At 41.2% G+C, this 16,871-nt stretch overlaps 1 protein-coding gene across 3 annotated transcripts in view; it reads left to right on the forward strand.

The window, feature by feature from the left end:
- The window catches only part of Lrrfip2 (LRR binding FLII interacting protein 2), a 98,222-nt gene that overhangs the window by 55,255 nt on the left and 26,096 nt on the right, over positions 1–16,871 (forward strand). The window contains exons 10-15 of one of the 3 annotated variants that reach the window (XM_055601846.1): positions 761–805; positions 1,135–1,191; positions 2,944–3,012; positions 4,885–4,974; positions 10,396–10,440; positions 12,078–12,194. In XM_055601846.1, coding sequence (XP_055457821.1) covers positions 761–805; positions 1,135–1,191; positions 2,944–3,012; positions 4,885–4,974; positions 10,396–10,440; positions 12,078–12,194 — 423 coding nt within the window. Of the gene's footprint in view, positions 1–760; positions 806–1,134; positions 1,192–2,943; positions 3,013–4,884; positions 4,975–10,395; positions 10,441–12,077; positions 12,195–14,943; positions 15,016–16,871 lie in introns of all 3 variants that reach the window. The other 2 variants (XM_055601844.1, XM_055601845.1) reach the window with 2 other exon arrangements.

Genomic DNA, 16,871 nt, shown 5'->3' on the forward strand with positions numbered 1-16,871 from the left:
AGCTACTCTTGGCTTTCTGTAGGTTTAATAAGTGCACTTTCCCCATAGGCCTCCCCAACTGCAAATTCTGGTCTGCTGAGAAGTACCAGTCTGGTTTGTATTTCCTTCTTCCAGTGTGCTCTGCGGTAGGGCCACTGTCAGGGAGCTGCTCAGCTGTGTGGACTTCCTGCCGTGTATCCTGCAGTGTACGCTGCCTGTGCTTAGGATGCAAAACTTAGGGCATGAAAAACAATCCTGTTCCCTTTGCCAGTGTAGAGATGGATGATTTTTGGTAGCGTACGTTTTAAATCATTTCCTGCAAGGAGAAAGACTCACTTGGGTCCTACTACACTCACATAGTTTTCTTTGGTATGATTGTGACCCGAGGCTATGGCAGTCAAAAGACTGTGAAGCCAGCTGAATTAAAAGCATAACCAGTAGCTTTGTGTGACATGCTTGTTGTTGGTGCTTTTAATTGTTTGGTGTTCTGTGGCCAGTTTCAGAAGACTTTCCCGCTGTTTGTTCCTTTAAGAGACTAAATGAATTAATGTTAGCTTCCTCATGTTATAACATGATAGGGAAAGAAAATACTGTATTGTTTTTTTTTTTAAGCCAAGTATATTGTTGAAGTTTTATTGAAAATGATACAGCAGATTGTTTATGCAAGTGAATATAACACAGCGTCCTGAAGCAGTTTTTGAATTATGAACTGCCAAAATAATAAGACTTTTCAAAATAACTCCAGTGCTAAATAGATAAATAATATTCTTTTGTTCTTTAGGCATCATTGTATGGTGGATTATATAACCCTTATGGTTCTCGAACTGTAAGTCTAAATGGGGAAAGGGGGGTGGGATACAGGAAGGGACCGGGAGTGATTTCGCCTAGCCCTGTGCTACAACATGTGACCCATTCATTCAGCTAGCTATAAGAAGGTGACTACCTGAGTTATTAACATAGGATGGGGGTCTATAGAGAAACTTCTTGGGACACCTCCTCCCCTTTCGAGGGTGGGTGTGAGGTGGAGTGCCAGGCAAAGGAAAGACAGCTATTTTCATCTTGGGCATCAAAAGTTAAGAGTGGGGTCACTGTATTCCCAGCAGAGAAAGCCAGCTGGCCATTGTTGTAAAGCCTTTCTTCTTGGAAACTTTGTAGCCATCTGAATACAGTTACTACTCATCCAGAGCAAGTTCTTCCCGGAGCAGTCCTGTGGTGAGCTGTCTGGTTCCTCTGCATGCTGTAGGCGTGCTTAGCTGCTCTCAGTCACACTTTAGAATAGAGTGGTGTGCCTCACCGTCTTTTGCATGGATTATGTGCTTCCAAGTCTACAAAAACCATGTACTAATATGTGCTAATTGACTGTTTCTGTGTGGACCTGAGTAATTTCTTCACTGAGTCTGGAACTGAGGCCATTGGGCAGTCTTAAAGTGTTTGTGTTCTCATTTACGAGGGACACCCTGCCTTTCAAGTGTGGAGAGTTCCTGTTGGTGTGCTGCTCTGGGCTTTCCCTGCGTATGTTCCTGCATTGCCATTCCCCTGCTTACTAGCCCTTCTGTATGGGAAGTGCTGGAGAAGTAAAACCAGCTCTTAAAACTGTGACATACAATGATCTGCTCCTTCTGGAACATTAACATTTTTTACTTTATATACGTAAGTAAAGTTAGTCCAGGGAAGTCCGGAGTAACATGGGACCTGCGCACATACAGAGTGACATGGGACCTGCGCACATGCAGAGTGACATGAGACCAGTGCACATACAGAGTAACATGGGATCTGCTCACATACAGAGATGTTTTAGACATGTATGGGTGCTTTTCATTTTGGCCACATATCATCAAAAATTTTTAACCTCCGTGTACTGTCCCACAAATGTATAGATATTCATTTTAAAAATCACTCATTTTAATCTATTTTAAAATGAGTATACATACTCATTTTAAAAATTTTGGAAAGCATCACATGGGTGAGTTTTTATTAATGTGGACAGTTGTAAACCATGGTTCTCATAGAGAAGGAAACACCATGTCTGTGTGAGACATAAAGCAGGTGGGATCCCTCAGCCCTCACGTAAGGCTGACACTCATGGAAACCGTGGACTGGAAAGGGGAGGGACTCTACAGTGATGCTGCAGGGCTCGCCTCAGTCTCGGCAGTCTGTTACTGTTTAGAGCATAAAGGCTTTTCAGAAAAGAAGGATATTTACTCGTAACCCACTGTATGATCAAATTCTACTTGGTCATTTCAGACCTGGTGACATTTTTAATATGCTGAATGTAGTGGCCTCTGCAAAAATATTTTGATAGTGTATTTTCAGAAACACACCAGTGTGGATCCTTGTCCTTGTGAGCTGGCTAAATTCTATTTCATTTCCAATTTGGGTTCAGAATTTCTACCATAGTGATGCCATAATGGTGTCTTAAGTGACATCAGAATGGAGATAAGCTACTTGTACCAAAGATGAGTTCTGCCAGTGGAGTGGGAAGAACACAGCCCTTGAAGGGAATGGCAGTACTGTCTCCGCTGGCAGCATTGGAGTGAGTGCCAGGAGATGAGAGTCACTTCCCTGGGGCTTTGCTGGTAGGAACCTCTTTGACATAGGTTATTTCATTTTAAAACACCATTTTTTCTTTGCCAAATTGAAATCATAAGTGTATTTATTGATGTCTCAAGGGACTACACAGATCCGCAAGTCTAAAAGAGCATGACCTCCCCAGCCAACTTTGGTTTACTCATGCCCTCACCAGTGTTAAACCTAAATAAAATAATAGCTTTATTCTTTGTGCTTTTGGGAAGCATCGTGCTTTTTAAATGATAGTTCATTTTGCCTTAGAGCTTCTTACCTCTCTAACGAAGCACAGTGGCTATACCAAGTGTAGTACTCATGTAGGGTGGCCTCCTCAAATGCCCCGTGTGTTTACAGTCTGCGAGACCCAGAGGGAAACTGAATCTTTCTTACTTTCTATAGTCCATCGATGACGACACCGCAAGCATTGTGTCTTCTGATGGCGCCAGTCGTGGGCGAAGGGAGAGCGTGGTGAGCATGGTCTGCATGTGAACAGATGTTGCCTTTACAGTGACAGCAGTGTGGGATTATGTGAAATTCACTGCAAAGTAAAGTTTGCATTTGACAGAGTGAGCATTTCCTTAAATACAGCTTTTAAGAACAACTTGTTTCGTAATGTGGTCTTGAGGTGAGTCATAGGTTCATGTGTTTCATATACAAGTCATTTATTAAAAATCTTTCACTTTCTTTGTTTCTTTTTTGTATACCTATTTATCTGCTTATTTTCCAAAATGAGCCTCTCAACCGAGAGTCGCACTTCACCATCATGTAGTGCTTGCAGCTGGAATTCAGGGTCTTGCTACCTGTTGCTTCCTGTATGTGAGTTGTGTCAGTGCTTGTCCAGATCTTAAGACTGTGGCCTTGTCAGCTGTTGACAGCAAGATTTTAAACCATCAGTTCAGACATTCACCTAATTTATTATTGTCGACACGGTAATAGTTTTGTGTTACTTATCAACAAAGCTGGAAATTTTGCAGAGTGACATTTTTGGTCTCTATAAGGATCTGATGTGGAAATTATAGAGTAGAGGATGGTGTATCAGCTTAAAGCTGTAGTTCCTTCCAGAAAAGGAGTAGACCATTCAGTGCAAGCTGAATTAATGTGGACAGTTGTAAACCATGGTTCTCATAGAGAAGGAAACACCATGTCTGTGTGAGACATAAAGCAGGTGGGATCCCTCAGCCCTCACATAAGGCTGACACTCATGGAGACCGTGGACTGGAAAGGGGAGGGGCCCTACAGCGATGCTGCAGGGCTCGCCTCAGTCTATTACTGTTTCTGTACAGTGGAGATGCTAATGGCTGTCTACTCTGTTCTTAGCTTAATATGTATTCAGTGAATAACTATGGAAGATACCTTTCAAACTTTTTAAGGTAGCAAGTGCTAATAAATATTAGTATTTAAAAATGAAGTTGTAATATTGTTTTAAAGAATAAAAATACCATTGCTTGATCTTGTTAGCCTTTAGCAGACTTCATACTTTTGAGACTTTTTTTGACCCTGTGGATGGGTTTCTGGATCCATTTCTCAGGGAGGAGCTTTAAAGTGGGTGCAGACAGCTTAAGTTAAGAATAACTGATGAGTGGGGTAGGGTCATTTGGTAGGTATTAACGGAGTGCCTGCTATGTATGAGACACTGTGTTAGGAATGACGTGTCAAACCAAGGAGGACAGTTCCCTGCCTTTACCGAGCTTATGTCCTAGTAAAAGACATCAACTAGTTCAGCCTATGATGCCTTGAGCAGGTGAATGTGATAGAGGGTCTTGGGGTGGATATGTGAGAGTGACCCTGGAAGAATCATCAGGGCAGTGACTTAGGAGAGGCTCCACTGTTTGAAGAGCAAGGGAAGGGACTTCCTAGGTCGGTCCTCCTCATTAGTTAGTCCAATAGTTCCTGGGATAATGCCATGTAGAAAAACAAAACAAAACAGAAAAAAAAAAAAAAAAAAGAATTGGTAGAAATTGAGTATTGCCAGAGTTGATGGCTATAATGAATTCTAAGACTGAAAGATACAGTAGAGATTTCACAGGAGCCTGGACCACTGCCCTCGCCAGTCAAAGTTCCCAGTGCCTTGAGTGTGCCAAGTTTGCTTGACATGAATGCAGGCAGGAAATGGTCTTTGTGGCAAGTCTCTGCACTTGATCCTGGAGAAAGCTTGTTGAGGGAGCTGTGACTTCACTTAGTTACCTCTTTTCTGCTTTTTGAAATTGGTTAATTACAGAACTTTCCTCATTTTATTATACTTTATCAAACATCAGATTAAAACGTGCACAATTTCCCACTGTTAGCTAGTGTCTCTTTCCTTTCTGACTTTAAAAGCGTCTCATTTTCTCTGACTGAAAGGTCTCTGCTGCTGATTATTTTAGCCGCTGCAATCGTAGGGGGAGTGTTGTCTCTGAGGTGGATGTCGCCGGCATCTCAGACTTGACCAGCGTGAGTTTATTGCATGGTGTCATCATGTTGTTCCAGGCACGTGACTAACAGCTTGTGTAGTTATTTTTAAAATTATGAAACTAATTAAACTCCTTAGACATATTCATTTGAGCATATTACACGAAACATAATTATTTTGCAGCATATTTGTTAAGATGTGCTTTAAAACCCCTTTTCTTTCACTCTGGAATTCCTCCGCAGTTCTCATCAGCGTCTTCAGGGACCCCAGTAGCTAATTTTGTTTGGTGTGTTTTTTACTATCCCTTTTTCTGGATTATTTTAGAGCCAATGCATTTACATCCTGTCTCTTCCTGAGAAGCAGTCTGAAGTGCATGCCCAGCCTTACATTCCTAAGGAATTAGTACTTTCCTAACACCACCCTGGACTTGGCCCATGTTGGCGTGCTTCTGCTTTGCTCTTTGCCCCTCATCTCGGTTTTGATACATCTATAAAGTTAGGGCCTGTAAAAGCTGAATAATAAATAAGTTACTTAGTGAAACACCTCTGATTCTCTGTTTTAAAGTGGACTCTGGTGTTGGTGTGAGGCTCCTTGCTCCTTCGGGCACTCGCCCTTCAGGCACACTGTGACCTGCCTTCTGAGCTCATCTCTCCAGCCGCTCCCCACCTGGCAGGCACCACACAGACAAGCCCTGTTCTGATTGCCCAGCCCTTTGGAGGGGATGAGAGGTAGCAGTTCTTCCCAGAAATGCAGAGATTGTTTTTTATTAGCACTTCACTTATGCTACGAAATAGCTATTTCTGAACTATTTTAATCTTGACTATAATAATTTTAATTAATTCCAGTTGTAATTATTCCACATTACTAGTTCTTTTTTTAACCTAATTTCTTAAAAATTTATTATTTATCAATCTATTTATTACTTATTATAACTTATTCACTTTGTATCCTGCTGTAGCCCCCTCCCTTGTCTCTTTCCAGTCCCACTCACCCATCCTTCCTCTGTATCTCTTACTTAGTCCCCTGATAGGGAAGGACCTCCTCCCCTTCCATCTGACCACAGCCTATCAGGTCTCATCAGGGCTGACTGCATCATCTTCCTCTGTGGCCTGGCAAGGCTGCACCCCCGGGGGGTGGTGATCAAAGAGCCAGCCACTGAGTTCATGTCAGAGACAGTCCCTTTTCCCCTCAGTAGGGAACCCACTTGGAAACTGAGCTGCCATGGGCTACATCTGTGCAGGGGTTCTAGGTTCTCCGTGCATGGTTCTTGGTTGGAGTATCTCTGCAGGAACCCCTGGGTCCAGGTTTTTGGCTCTCTTGGTTTCCTTGTGAATCTGGAAACAACCTAGATGCCCCTCAACTGAAGAATGGATATAGAAAGTGTGGTACATTTACACAATGGAATATTACTCAGCAGTTAAAAACAAGGAAATCATGAAATTTGCAGGCAAATGGATGGAACTGGAAAAGATCATCCTGAGTGAGGTAACCCCAGAAGCAGAAAGACACACATGGTATATACTCACTTATAAGTGGATATTAGCGGCATACTACAGGATAAACATACTTAAAAACTATAGTCCTAAAGAAGCTAAACAACAAGGAGGACCCTAGGGAAGATGCTGAAACTTCACTCAAAAGGGCAAGTAAGATAGACATTGGAAGTAGGAGAAGACAGGGAACAGGACAGGAGCCTTCCACAGGGGGCCTCTGAAAGATACCCATCAGCATATTAAAGGAGATGCTGAGTCTCATAGCCAAACTTTGGGCAGGGAATCATATGGAAGAAGAGGGAGATAGAAAGACCTGGAGGGGACGTTGCTAGCTCTTAAATCTGGCTGTGCAACAGTCTCATCTTGCTGTGGATTAAACCAAGGACTTTGTCTACATAGGAAATTAGAAGCTGGTTCCCCAGTTATTCTCTAGATGTGCATTTTATTAACCTGCTTGGTAACCTCTTTTTAATTTTTAAAACATTTTAATTTATTTTGTTTATGTGTGTTCATGTGAGCATGTGGCACGGAGCACGTGTGTAGGTCAGAGGGCAGATGGCAGCAGTTGTTTCTCTCCTTTAGTGTAGTCCTGGGCATTGGGCCCAGGTTGTGAGGCTCAGTGGCAAGTGCTTTACCGCTGAACCACCTCACCAGTTCACTGGTACCTGCTTTTTTTTCCATAGATAAAAGTGAATTTACTGTATATATCTGATCTCTTGATAGCTTGCTTTCTGCCCATCTCACAGTTCATGAGACCTGGATTAGTTATATCCCTGTACATTTAGTTCTTGGCAATTTGCTTTATTAATTAAGTAGTAATTTTTGCTTCTATTAATTAAATAACTCCTTAATGTAGGCAAAAGATTGCCTAGAACAGGGCTTTCTAGGTATCTGTTATTTTATAGCCTGTAAGGCATAGCCCTTTGTATTTTTAAGTGCTTATAAAATAGCATTAATTTTACCTTTTGATGATGTGCTTAATGCGAAACAGGTGACTCTAATTTAAGAAGCAGATGCTTTAGTTCACCTCATCGAGGCAGATGAAAGGGGGTTTCTATTGGGCGATCCTTCCCTGTGCCAGCTCTGCCCTGGAGAGATTCTTTATAGGCTGCCATGTTGTGGGTGCATTGTGTGCCCACAGGATGATATTGTATAAGGAGGTGCTTGGAAAAGGGGCAGGCTGTTCTACAAGGCTACAGGAGTCATATACTGTCACCTCTTGTCTTCCTGTGTGGGTCAGGCTAGAAGAAATGAAAATAAAGGAGCATAAATATGCTCTTATTATTTATTGTATCTGGCTTTGAACAAAATTCTTAGCCAGGTTCACTTCAGGAAATTATTAAACCCAATGTTTACTTGCCATCAGTGGTTATGGAATCAGATACACTTTCTGTGTTTTGTTTGTTTTTCTTTAAACATTTTTTAGATAACCTTGTCATTATTAGGTTGACTGTTCAAATTTAATACAAAAAATCCCAAAATTCATAATGTTGTAAAATCTGAAAGTTTTTGAGTACCAACATGATGCTGTATAAACTGGTAGTCAAACTTCAGTCACACTAAAAATAATATATAAAATTAACTTTTGTGGGAAAAGTGTGAAGTATAGATGTATTCTATGTTTAGATTTGGGTACCATCCCCAGTATATCTCAGTCTGTGTATATGAGTATTTCTACACTGGAAAAAGTCCTAAATTTGAAACACTTCTTTCCCCAAGTATTTCAAATGAAGGATATTTATTAGAAGTTAATGGACAGAGCCAGGCGGTGGTGGCACACGCCTGTAATCCCAGAACTCAGGAGGCAGAGGCAGGTGGATCTCTGTGAGTTCAAGGCCAGCCTGGTCTAGAAAGTGAGTCCAAGACAGCCAGGGCTACACAGAGAAACAAAACAAAAAACAAATTAAAAGAAAAAGAAGTTAATGGATAATTGTGATCTAATGAATATAATTAACAAACCACATTGTAAACACTTGCTTTAGTGTGTCCTTTTGTACTTTAAGCATGATTAAATTTTTATTGCATTTAAAAAGCCCTTTTAGGATCTGGCAGGTACTTTTAGTCATCATTGTAAACGTTAGCTTGTCATTGCAATATACCTCACGGATTCCTAAGCTTTACAGTGCAAACCTCAGAAGTGGGACCGAAGGAGTCGCTGGCCAGTTTACTGCAGCCACAACTGGACTGCAGCATGGCTTCTTTATGCCGGCTTAACGATTCATAGGTTTGGCACATGACTGGGTTGAGTTGTGACAGTTGAGGTCTGTCAGAACACAGTGAGCACTGCAGAGTCAGCGTTGTGGTTGCTTCAGGGATGCAGCCTCTGAAATGGAGGATCATTCCAAGGTGATGGCTTAGAAAAAATGGGTGAGTTTGGGGGTGATTTGTATAAGAAAGGTCGTATGAAGAAGGATTTCAGATGGACTAGACTATTTTAATTTTGAATACTTCTTTTTTCATTAGCTTATTAGCAGAATGAATTAGAAAATACTTATAAAAATAAGGCAGTTTATGAAAATAATACTTTTTTACTCTGAATAATATTAACTATTGGGCAGTGTTCTTCACCATTGAGAGGGACACCTCCTCATTTACAGCAGAGAGTGGCAGTATTAAAATTCCAGCTGTAATTGCTTGTTTGTTGTTAAACATTTCGTTTTAAAAGTGTAACAGCAAGAAGTGGCCAAAAAGTGAAACATAAAAACCCAGCAATTATGTTACTGAGAGAGTGACTAACTGAGTAAAAGGTCTTTGTTAAACATGATAACTGGGTAATGAAAAGTACACTAAAATCTCTCAGATGTGAGGAAGTTGGGTTAAAATCATCCGAGCAAAGGCAGAAATGATGCTTCCTTCCTGTTCTAGTAATTAACTGAGGAAAGTTTTCAAATTCCCCTTCTAGACTGGCCTGGGAAGGCTGAGCTCAGAGTTCAGGATTGGGACTATTTTATTTTTATTTAAAGTTCCTATGGCACTTTTTAACTATGGTTAATAGTATATGCCAGCAAATATGAATGCTGTAGGTCATGAGACACACTCAGATCCAGCTGGGACCTTTAGTAACTGTTCAACCTCTAGCAAAGTTTTCTGGATTTTCCCCTTAGCCACAGTTAGAATTTTTGAATCAATCTATAAGAAACCTTCCTTCTTGCAGCATGTTTGGGAGAAAGTTAGGCTGAGCAGAAGAAGACAGGTTACTCTGACTGTGGCATTTCACAGGTCAAGATGACTTGCCTCTGTGAAGCTCCTGAAAGGAGCAGTCTGTGAGCACAGACCAGTGCAGTGGGTTCTGAGCCCAGAGAGGGCACGTAGACAAGGCTTTCATGACAGGGAGCAGACAGCAGACAGATGTGTCCGTGTCGTAGTGTTGGGGAATAAGACATGCTGTGAAGAAAAGTGACGTCTCAAAACTTTGATGTTTGCTAAGAGGAAAAGGAGTGGGAGAATGTGTCTGTAACATTGTTGTAAAGACTGTGAGAGACTTGGGTTGATTGTCCTTGGCAGAGAAGGGCCTGGTGGGGAGAAAGGCTGATTTCTTCTACTGTTCTGTACTGTTGAGTTTGTTATGTAAGGAAAAAATATGTTTATATCACCTGTTTTGGGCATGAAATAGTTTTATGCACATATTCTGTCTTAATAATGTTTAAAATATTTTGTATTGATATTTGCTTGTAATGAGGTTTGTATGTAGTTTTTCTTCAATGTATTTTAAATACCATGAAAAGAAAAATCTGTTTAAACAATCTAAAATTTTTGAGTCTATGCTGCTTGCTTTCTGCCTGTGTTCCTTAGGATATGAACTAAAAGTTCTTGACATTTTGTTATAACTTTTGTTTCTGTCTTAATGTGTTTACTTCTGGGTCTACACATTGTTGGACTTAGAAAACCCCATTGAGATTGTTCCTCCCCGCTAGACAAGACTCAACAATGCTGAGCATCTTCTTGATTTTTATCTTTTTCTTTTCCTAGTTGGACGAAAAATCTGACAAACAATATGCTGAAAGTTACACAAGAGTGAGTATAAAACTGTTGATGGGACGGAGCTCTCAGGGTCAGCCCGTGCTTCCTGTGACTCTTCCGTTCTGTTCAGCACAATTGGCTGACAGAGCTGTTCTTCCCATCATCTATTTCCTGTCCTTGACCCCTCAAAATTCCTTCAGCCTTAGATCATGTGAAAGCCCTGGGAAGAGAGAAGCTTCGTTTTATTTCACTGGGTGTCACCCCTAAAGCTCTTGGCTACTCCTTTGATTCCCAGTCTCTAAAAGCTGATATTGAGAAGCCATTAAACATGAGAACGAAGTATTTAGGAATGGACTGACAAACTCCCTGTTTTGATTTTTTTTTCCTTATAGATAAATCATTTCTGTAAATGTAAAGTAGGATAAGCTCTTTGTAGACGGGTGTCTGTGTAGTAAAGGGATTTTCCCCTAAACGTTTATCTATTTATTTATTTATCTACTTATTCATTTATTTATCCATTTATTTATTTATTTATTTACCTATTTATTTATTTATTTATTTATTTATTTGTTGCTTGTTGTTTTGGTTTGGCTTTTCAAGACAGGGTTTCTCTGTGTAGCTCTGGCTGTCCTGGAACTCACCCTATAGATGAGGCTGGCCTTGAGCTCCTGGAGATCCTCCTGAGTCTGCCTTCAAGTGCTGGGATTAAAGGCATGCACCACCACTGCCCAACTTCTAAACATATTTGTAAGAAGTCAGGGAAATGATGTGCTATATTAAATTTTATAATGCAACCACAACTAAAAGCCTGTACGATTTTAAATTTTTTAGTTGCACTCTAGAAAAAGCAAAATCAGTTTAAATAATATTCAGTCCAAATAAGCAACACATTTCAACATGGAATCAACATGAATGTTTTGTTTTGTGATGTTTGCGTCAGCGGCTTAGTATGTCGCCTGGGCCGACTTTGACCTCCTGCCTCAGCCTGTTGCTGGGCTTACAGTATTGTACCACCACACTCTCCAAACTGCCTGCGGCGCGCCTTGTCCACTCTTCTGTCTGCAGTAGCCTTCAAAGTGCGCTGTCATTTCATACTCAACATCTCATTTGCATTAGCTCCATCTCAAGTGCTTTCATATGGCTCTTGACAAGTATCCTGCGTAGCTTAGATCTCTGCTCTTTATTAGTCAAGTGCGGCTTTGGGGAGAACAGTGTCAATTCATAGCGGTATGCAAATGTTCCTGCTCTTAGCCAAAAATCGTGCATGTTTCTATGCAAAGATGAGATCCTCAAGCAATGTTAGGAACTAAGCAGGGAAGTACTTAGACACTAGTTACAAAGTAAACAACTCAGTGGGACAGCTCACCTGAGCAGTGTTTGAAGGTGGCAAAGATGAGCCTAAAAGTCAAAGCTTCTGTAAAAATTATTCCCACCTTTGAGTTTTGGATTCTGGCAAAGTGTTTGAGATAATGAAATGATATGAGGTATGGCTGGCCTCTTTTCTGGATGCTTTCTCTCCCCAAACCAGTCTAAACTGCTAACATGGACTGCTCTTGGTGACCTCCTGACTGTGTTGTTATAATTTTCTTCTGAGGCTCTTGCCTGCACCCACTGCTCTGCCCCAGGCTTAATCTTCACAGCAAATGTTTTTAACAAAACAGCTCACAAGTGTCATTTTCTGTCTTTTCCAGCCTTCATCTCGAAATTCTGCCTCAGCAACAACACCTCTAAGTGGAAACTCATCCAGACGGGGCAGTGGGGACACCAGCAGCTTAATAGACCCGGACACCTCGTTAAGTGAACTGCGGGTAAGCCACAGTTGCTCTGCTTTTGAAAAGCAGCTTTGGTTTCCTTGTGGTTCATAGAGCTTTTCACACTTAATGTGAATCATGAGGGGGGGGGGGAATAGGATTTCTGTAAAAACATGGTTATTACAGCTCAGAAATCCCACTTGGATACTTCAGAGCTTAAAGGAAGGGGATTAAATTATTTTTTCCAATTCTCTTTTCTGAAGATTTGATGGCATTGTAATGGATTCTGCCAGTGCCAAACAGTTATGTTACCTATATGAAAGTAATTCTTGCAGAGTGACCTTGCCATGTGTTAAGTGGAAATATTTGGATTTACAGACAACAGGTTATGGGAAGGGATTTCTAGCTTCTTGAGCCATTGTCGTATTAGTTATGCACTTGGCTACGGTTTGTCAGTGTTTCATAGCAATAGAATATAACATTTGGACAACAGAGATAAATACCTGAGCTAGTGGAAAGTTTATTTCATTCATTAGTTGAGTCTTCATCTTTCGTAGCCCTTTTATTTGGAAGATGAGAGTGTACCAAACATTTGTTTTTTACTGTATTATTTGCTGAATCTTCTCTGAGGAATGGATAAAGACTTGTGAGACAAATTGCACTTGCATATTCACTCACTCACTCACTCTCTCTCCCACTCACTTACCCATGCACATGCTCGCTCACTCACTTTCTCTCCCACTCACTTACCCATGCACATGCTCGCTCACTCACTCACTCACTCTCTCTCCCACTCACTTACCCATGCACATGCTCGCTCGCTCACTCACTCACAGTTTTTGAACACTTGGCAGTGGACATGTAGACAGCCAGTCAGATCCTGGCCTTCAGGAGATCACTGTCCACTGAAAAGACAAACTGATTTGAATCAGCTAATAGTATCCAATGCTATCAAGAACAGGATAAATTAGTTTAGAGAGGCATCATATAAGACTAGGAAAAGAGATAGCAGAGGCTGTTCAGAGAAGCAAGCTCAGAGCTGAGTCTTGAAGGGAGAATGAAAACAGTAAAACATGGAAGCTGGAGGAGAGACTGCTGAGTGAGTTCAGAGAACTTGAAGGTCACTGGTCCAGATGATTTGCAGAGAGTGAGATCATAAAGAAGAAGGAGTTGCTGGTGAAAGCAAGCAGGAAGGTGGGGGTGGAATGGTGTGGAGATGTGGGTACAAGTCATCACTGTGCTGTATTGGATAGGAGAGCAGTATGATAGGATTTTGTTCTTAAAAGTAACTCTGGCCACAGTTCTGAGGCAGAACTTAACCCAGGGCTAGAGTTAGGGTGAAGTGGGCAAGTGAAAACTTTCAAGGAAGAAAATGTAAGAAATTGGCCCTGAAGTGAGTTTGCAACGCTAGCTTTAGCATGGGCAGTAAGCCAAGAGATGGGATATCAAACAGGTTTCTGCCTTTTTGTTTTCTCTCTGTAAAAGTGAGGTTGCCTCTCTTCCTGTGAGTTGACTTGTGAATGTGGAAAGGAGGCTGAGAGCTGAGGGAGAGCAGAGAACAGCTGATGGCAGTGTCTGAGGCAAGAGGAGAGTGGGCTTACCTGGAGGGTTTTCCCATGGCCATGCCTTTCCACTGCCCCGTAGCAGAGGAGGTTGATTGTGGACTGGGCAGGTGCCTCGCTTGTGAAATTTCAGAACAGGGCAGAATGAGGACTTCTATAACAGAGGCAGGGAGGAGGCTTGAACAGGGCAGTGCAGCCATGCCTTGGAAGATGTCACATTCTTTGATCTCTTCCTGTTGACCAGGAGTGTGGAAATGCTGGGGACACAGAGTTTGAATAAGGAAAAGACTCATTTTTTGGGGACAGAGGACACCGAGACAAGCTCTTCCAGTCTTGGACTTAAGCAGCTCCTGTATAGTTCTTGGCATTTGTGTAGTGTTTTTTGTTTTTTTCTTTCTTCCCTTGAAAGAATAACGTCATAAGATTTTGGGTCATAGCACTTGACTCCTGATGGGTGCCCCAGCAAAGTGTCTGTTGAATCAGTCCAAGAGTTCAAGGCTAGTAAAGCTATCAGAGAGGGAACGAGCGAGGCAGGGAAAGCTGGTCTCCTGCACTCCCTGATGTCACCATTGCTGCACTCAGAGCCCTGATGCACATGTAGCCTGCCGTGACTTTACACGGTGCGTTGGGACACAAGAAATAATGTTTTCCATTCAAAAGTTGGCCTATTATTTTAAGAAAAGAATTTATGGAGACATTGGGAGCAAATGCTCATCTCATCACTTAAAGCCATCCTCAGAATAAAGTCTTACTGGAAACAGTTTTCCTTGTGTTTAACTACCTTCTCTTTCTCCCAACTTAATGTGCTTAGTAACTAAGTGATTTAAGAGTGACTTAGTTCTTATACTGTGTTACGTTTTTGAAATTTATTCATTGAGAGTAAAATTTGCTTCCGATTAATTTACTATGTAATTTACTAGTTGCAAGTTAAATATGCCTAAAATATTTGTGATTTATGAAGTTAAAAAACTTATATTTAAAAAAAATTTAGAATTAATATACACTTGAATATAGTTATATCCCTACTCCTGCTTTTTAATGCCAAGAAAGTGTTGATACTAGACTGATTTTTTTCCAGTCCCACTGTCATTTGAAGGATTTGCCTCTTGCAGTGGTTTGGGAGTGGGGTGTTTATATTTTTATATTTGGATTTCTCTAGTTTTAGTTGAACTAGTTGTGTTTTCATCTGATTCCTTTGAGTTTTGAGATATATTTGTGCGACGGTTCCTTCCTATGTCCTGCAGGACATCTATGACCTGAAGGACCAGATACAGGATGTGGAAGGGAGATACATGCAGGGACTTAAGGAACTGAAGGTACAGGGCTCCTTGCAGCCCACACACGCTCTTCATGCAGAAGTGTTGGTCATGGTGGCTCCAGAGTCCTGTTAACCACCGCTCATGGCTTTACTAACAGTGTTTGTCCTTCCAGCATGTGCTTAACCTGCAGAGTACAGGCAAAAGAAGCTTACAGTCTGGCTGATGTTTACATGTGTAGGGTGAATTTGGGGGGAAATGTGAGCAGAAGATAGCATAACTTGTATCTTTTTATTATTTTGAGACAGAGACTTCTCTGTGTAGCGTAAGCTGATCTTAAACTTACAGTCCCCCTGCTTTGGCTGGGATTATAGCAGACATACCCACCTCCTTACAGTTTTTAGAAATTGTTAAGTATTTAGTTGTCTCCTGGGTCTTAACCATACAACATTACACAAATGCCTAAAAATATTCTAAGGATATTTTAATTGAGAACTGGACCTTGAAATTTTTCCCAGTGAAATGAAAACATTGATTTTGTCACCGAGTCTGGTCAGTGTTAGAGGTGGGAGGAGGAAGCATTACCCTGTCCCCTTGTGAAGAAGGGACCTGAAGCATGCACACTGATTCTTTTCCTGCCGGTATGTAAGCTAAGGATTGCACATGTTTAGTGTCTTAAAGAATTTGGAGCTGGCAAGATGGCTCAGGGTGTAAAGTAGCTTGCCACCAAACCTGATGTCTTGAGTTGGGTCCTGAAACCCACATGGTAGAAGGACAGAACTGGCGGCTGCAAGTTGTCCTCTACCCTCCGTATGTGTGCTTCGGCATTTGTGTGTGCATACGCACTCATGTGTACAATAATGAATGTACTTTGAAAATTTTTAAGAGATCTAATCTTTAAAAAAAATTTGGAGGTTTGAATGACCTTTGTGTTCCCAACAAGAATGTCTGTACTTGCCAGTGTAAACGTGTCCTGCAGACATTTGTTGTAGTGGCATTTGGTTGTGCACCCCTCCCATGTTTCAGTATTAAAGAAGCTGGATATTATGAAGAAGCTAAAGGTTTCTTTAAACCGAATACCGGCAAGTTTCTAGAAGAGTGAATGCAAGCTATTCCAAAAGGTGACTCAGCACATGCCACATATGACACCGGCTTCATGACAAGGCTTCTTGACTCCTTCCTGACATGGTCTGAAATAATTCCACCACCAGTCAGACCTTTTCTGTAGGTAGCGTGGTCCAAAAGGAATTCACAGTGAAGACATGGGGCCAAAAAGGTTGAGAGTCCATCCTATATGAGCTGTGTCCCTGGGAGCTTGAGATGAGGCTGTCAGCAGACACCAGGAGAAGGCAATCAGTTGAAAGGCCCATTGATTAGTATTGCTCTGAGTCTTGAGGTTTAACCCTCCCTTTAGGGCTTAGTGGTATAACCTACATCTTGTATCAGGGAACAGATCAGTACGTGAGATACATGTGTACTTTCTTAACCTTGGGCACAGCGCATCCAAACAGTAGTCAAGTAACTCAGAGGGTTCAAGTAATTCACTGGTTCCAGTTATTGGTTATTTTATTTAAAACAGTTCCTCATATTTTATGTCTATTAAATATTAAATTCCATGAAGAAAAGAGCCAGTGAATTTGATCTGAAAATTGAACAGGTAAGATTCCCCTTTCTTAATTCATATCAGTGTGTGATTGAACTTGACTGCAGATTTCTATGTTATCTTTGAAATGATTCATTTATTTGGAAGAAAAGTTACAACAAAAATGTATTTGGTTGGTGACTGATCCTAGTGTTTGGCATATCCTAATAAAAAGAGGTGTTGCTTCACTACTTAGAAATGTTGTTCTTGACTAGGGTGTTTATTTTTGGAGTGTTTTCCTCAGATTCCCTGCCATCCTTCCTTTAATCGAGGA

This window comes from Psammomys obesus, unplaced genomic scaffold (genome assembly GCF_907164565.1).
Source record: "Psammomys obesus unplaced genomic scaffold, mPsaObe1.curated_primary_1811, whole genome shotgun sequence".
In the NCBI taxonomy this organism is placed as follows: Eukaryota; Metazoa; Chordata; class Mammalia; order Rodentia; family Muridae; genus Psammomys; species Psammomys obesus.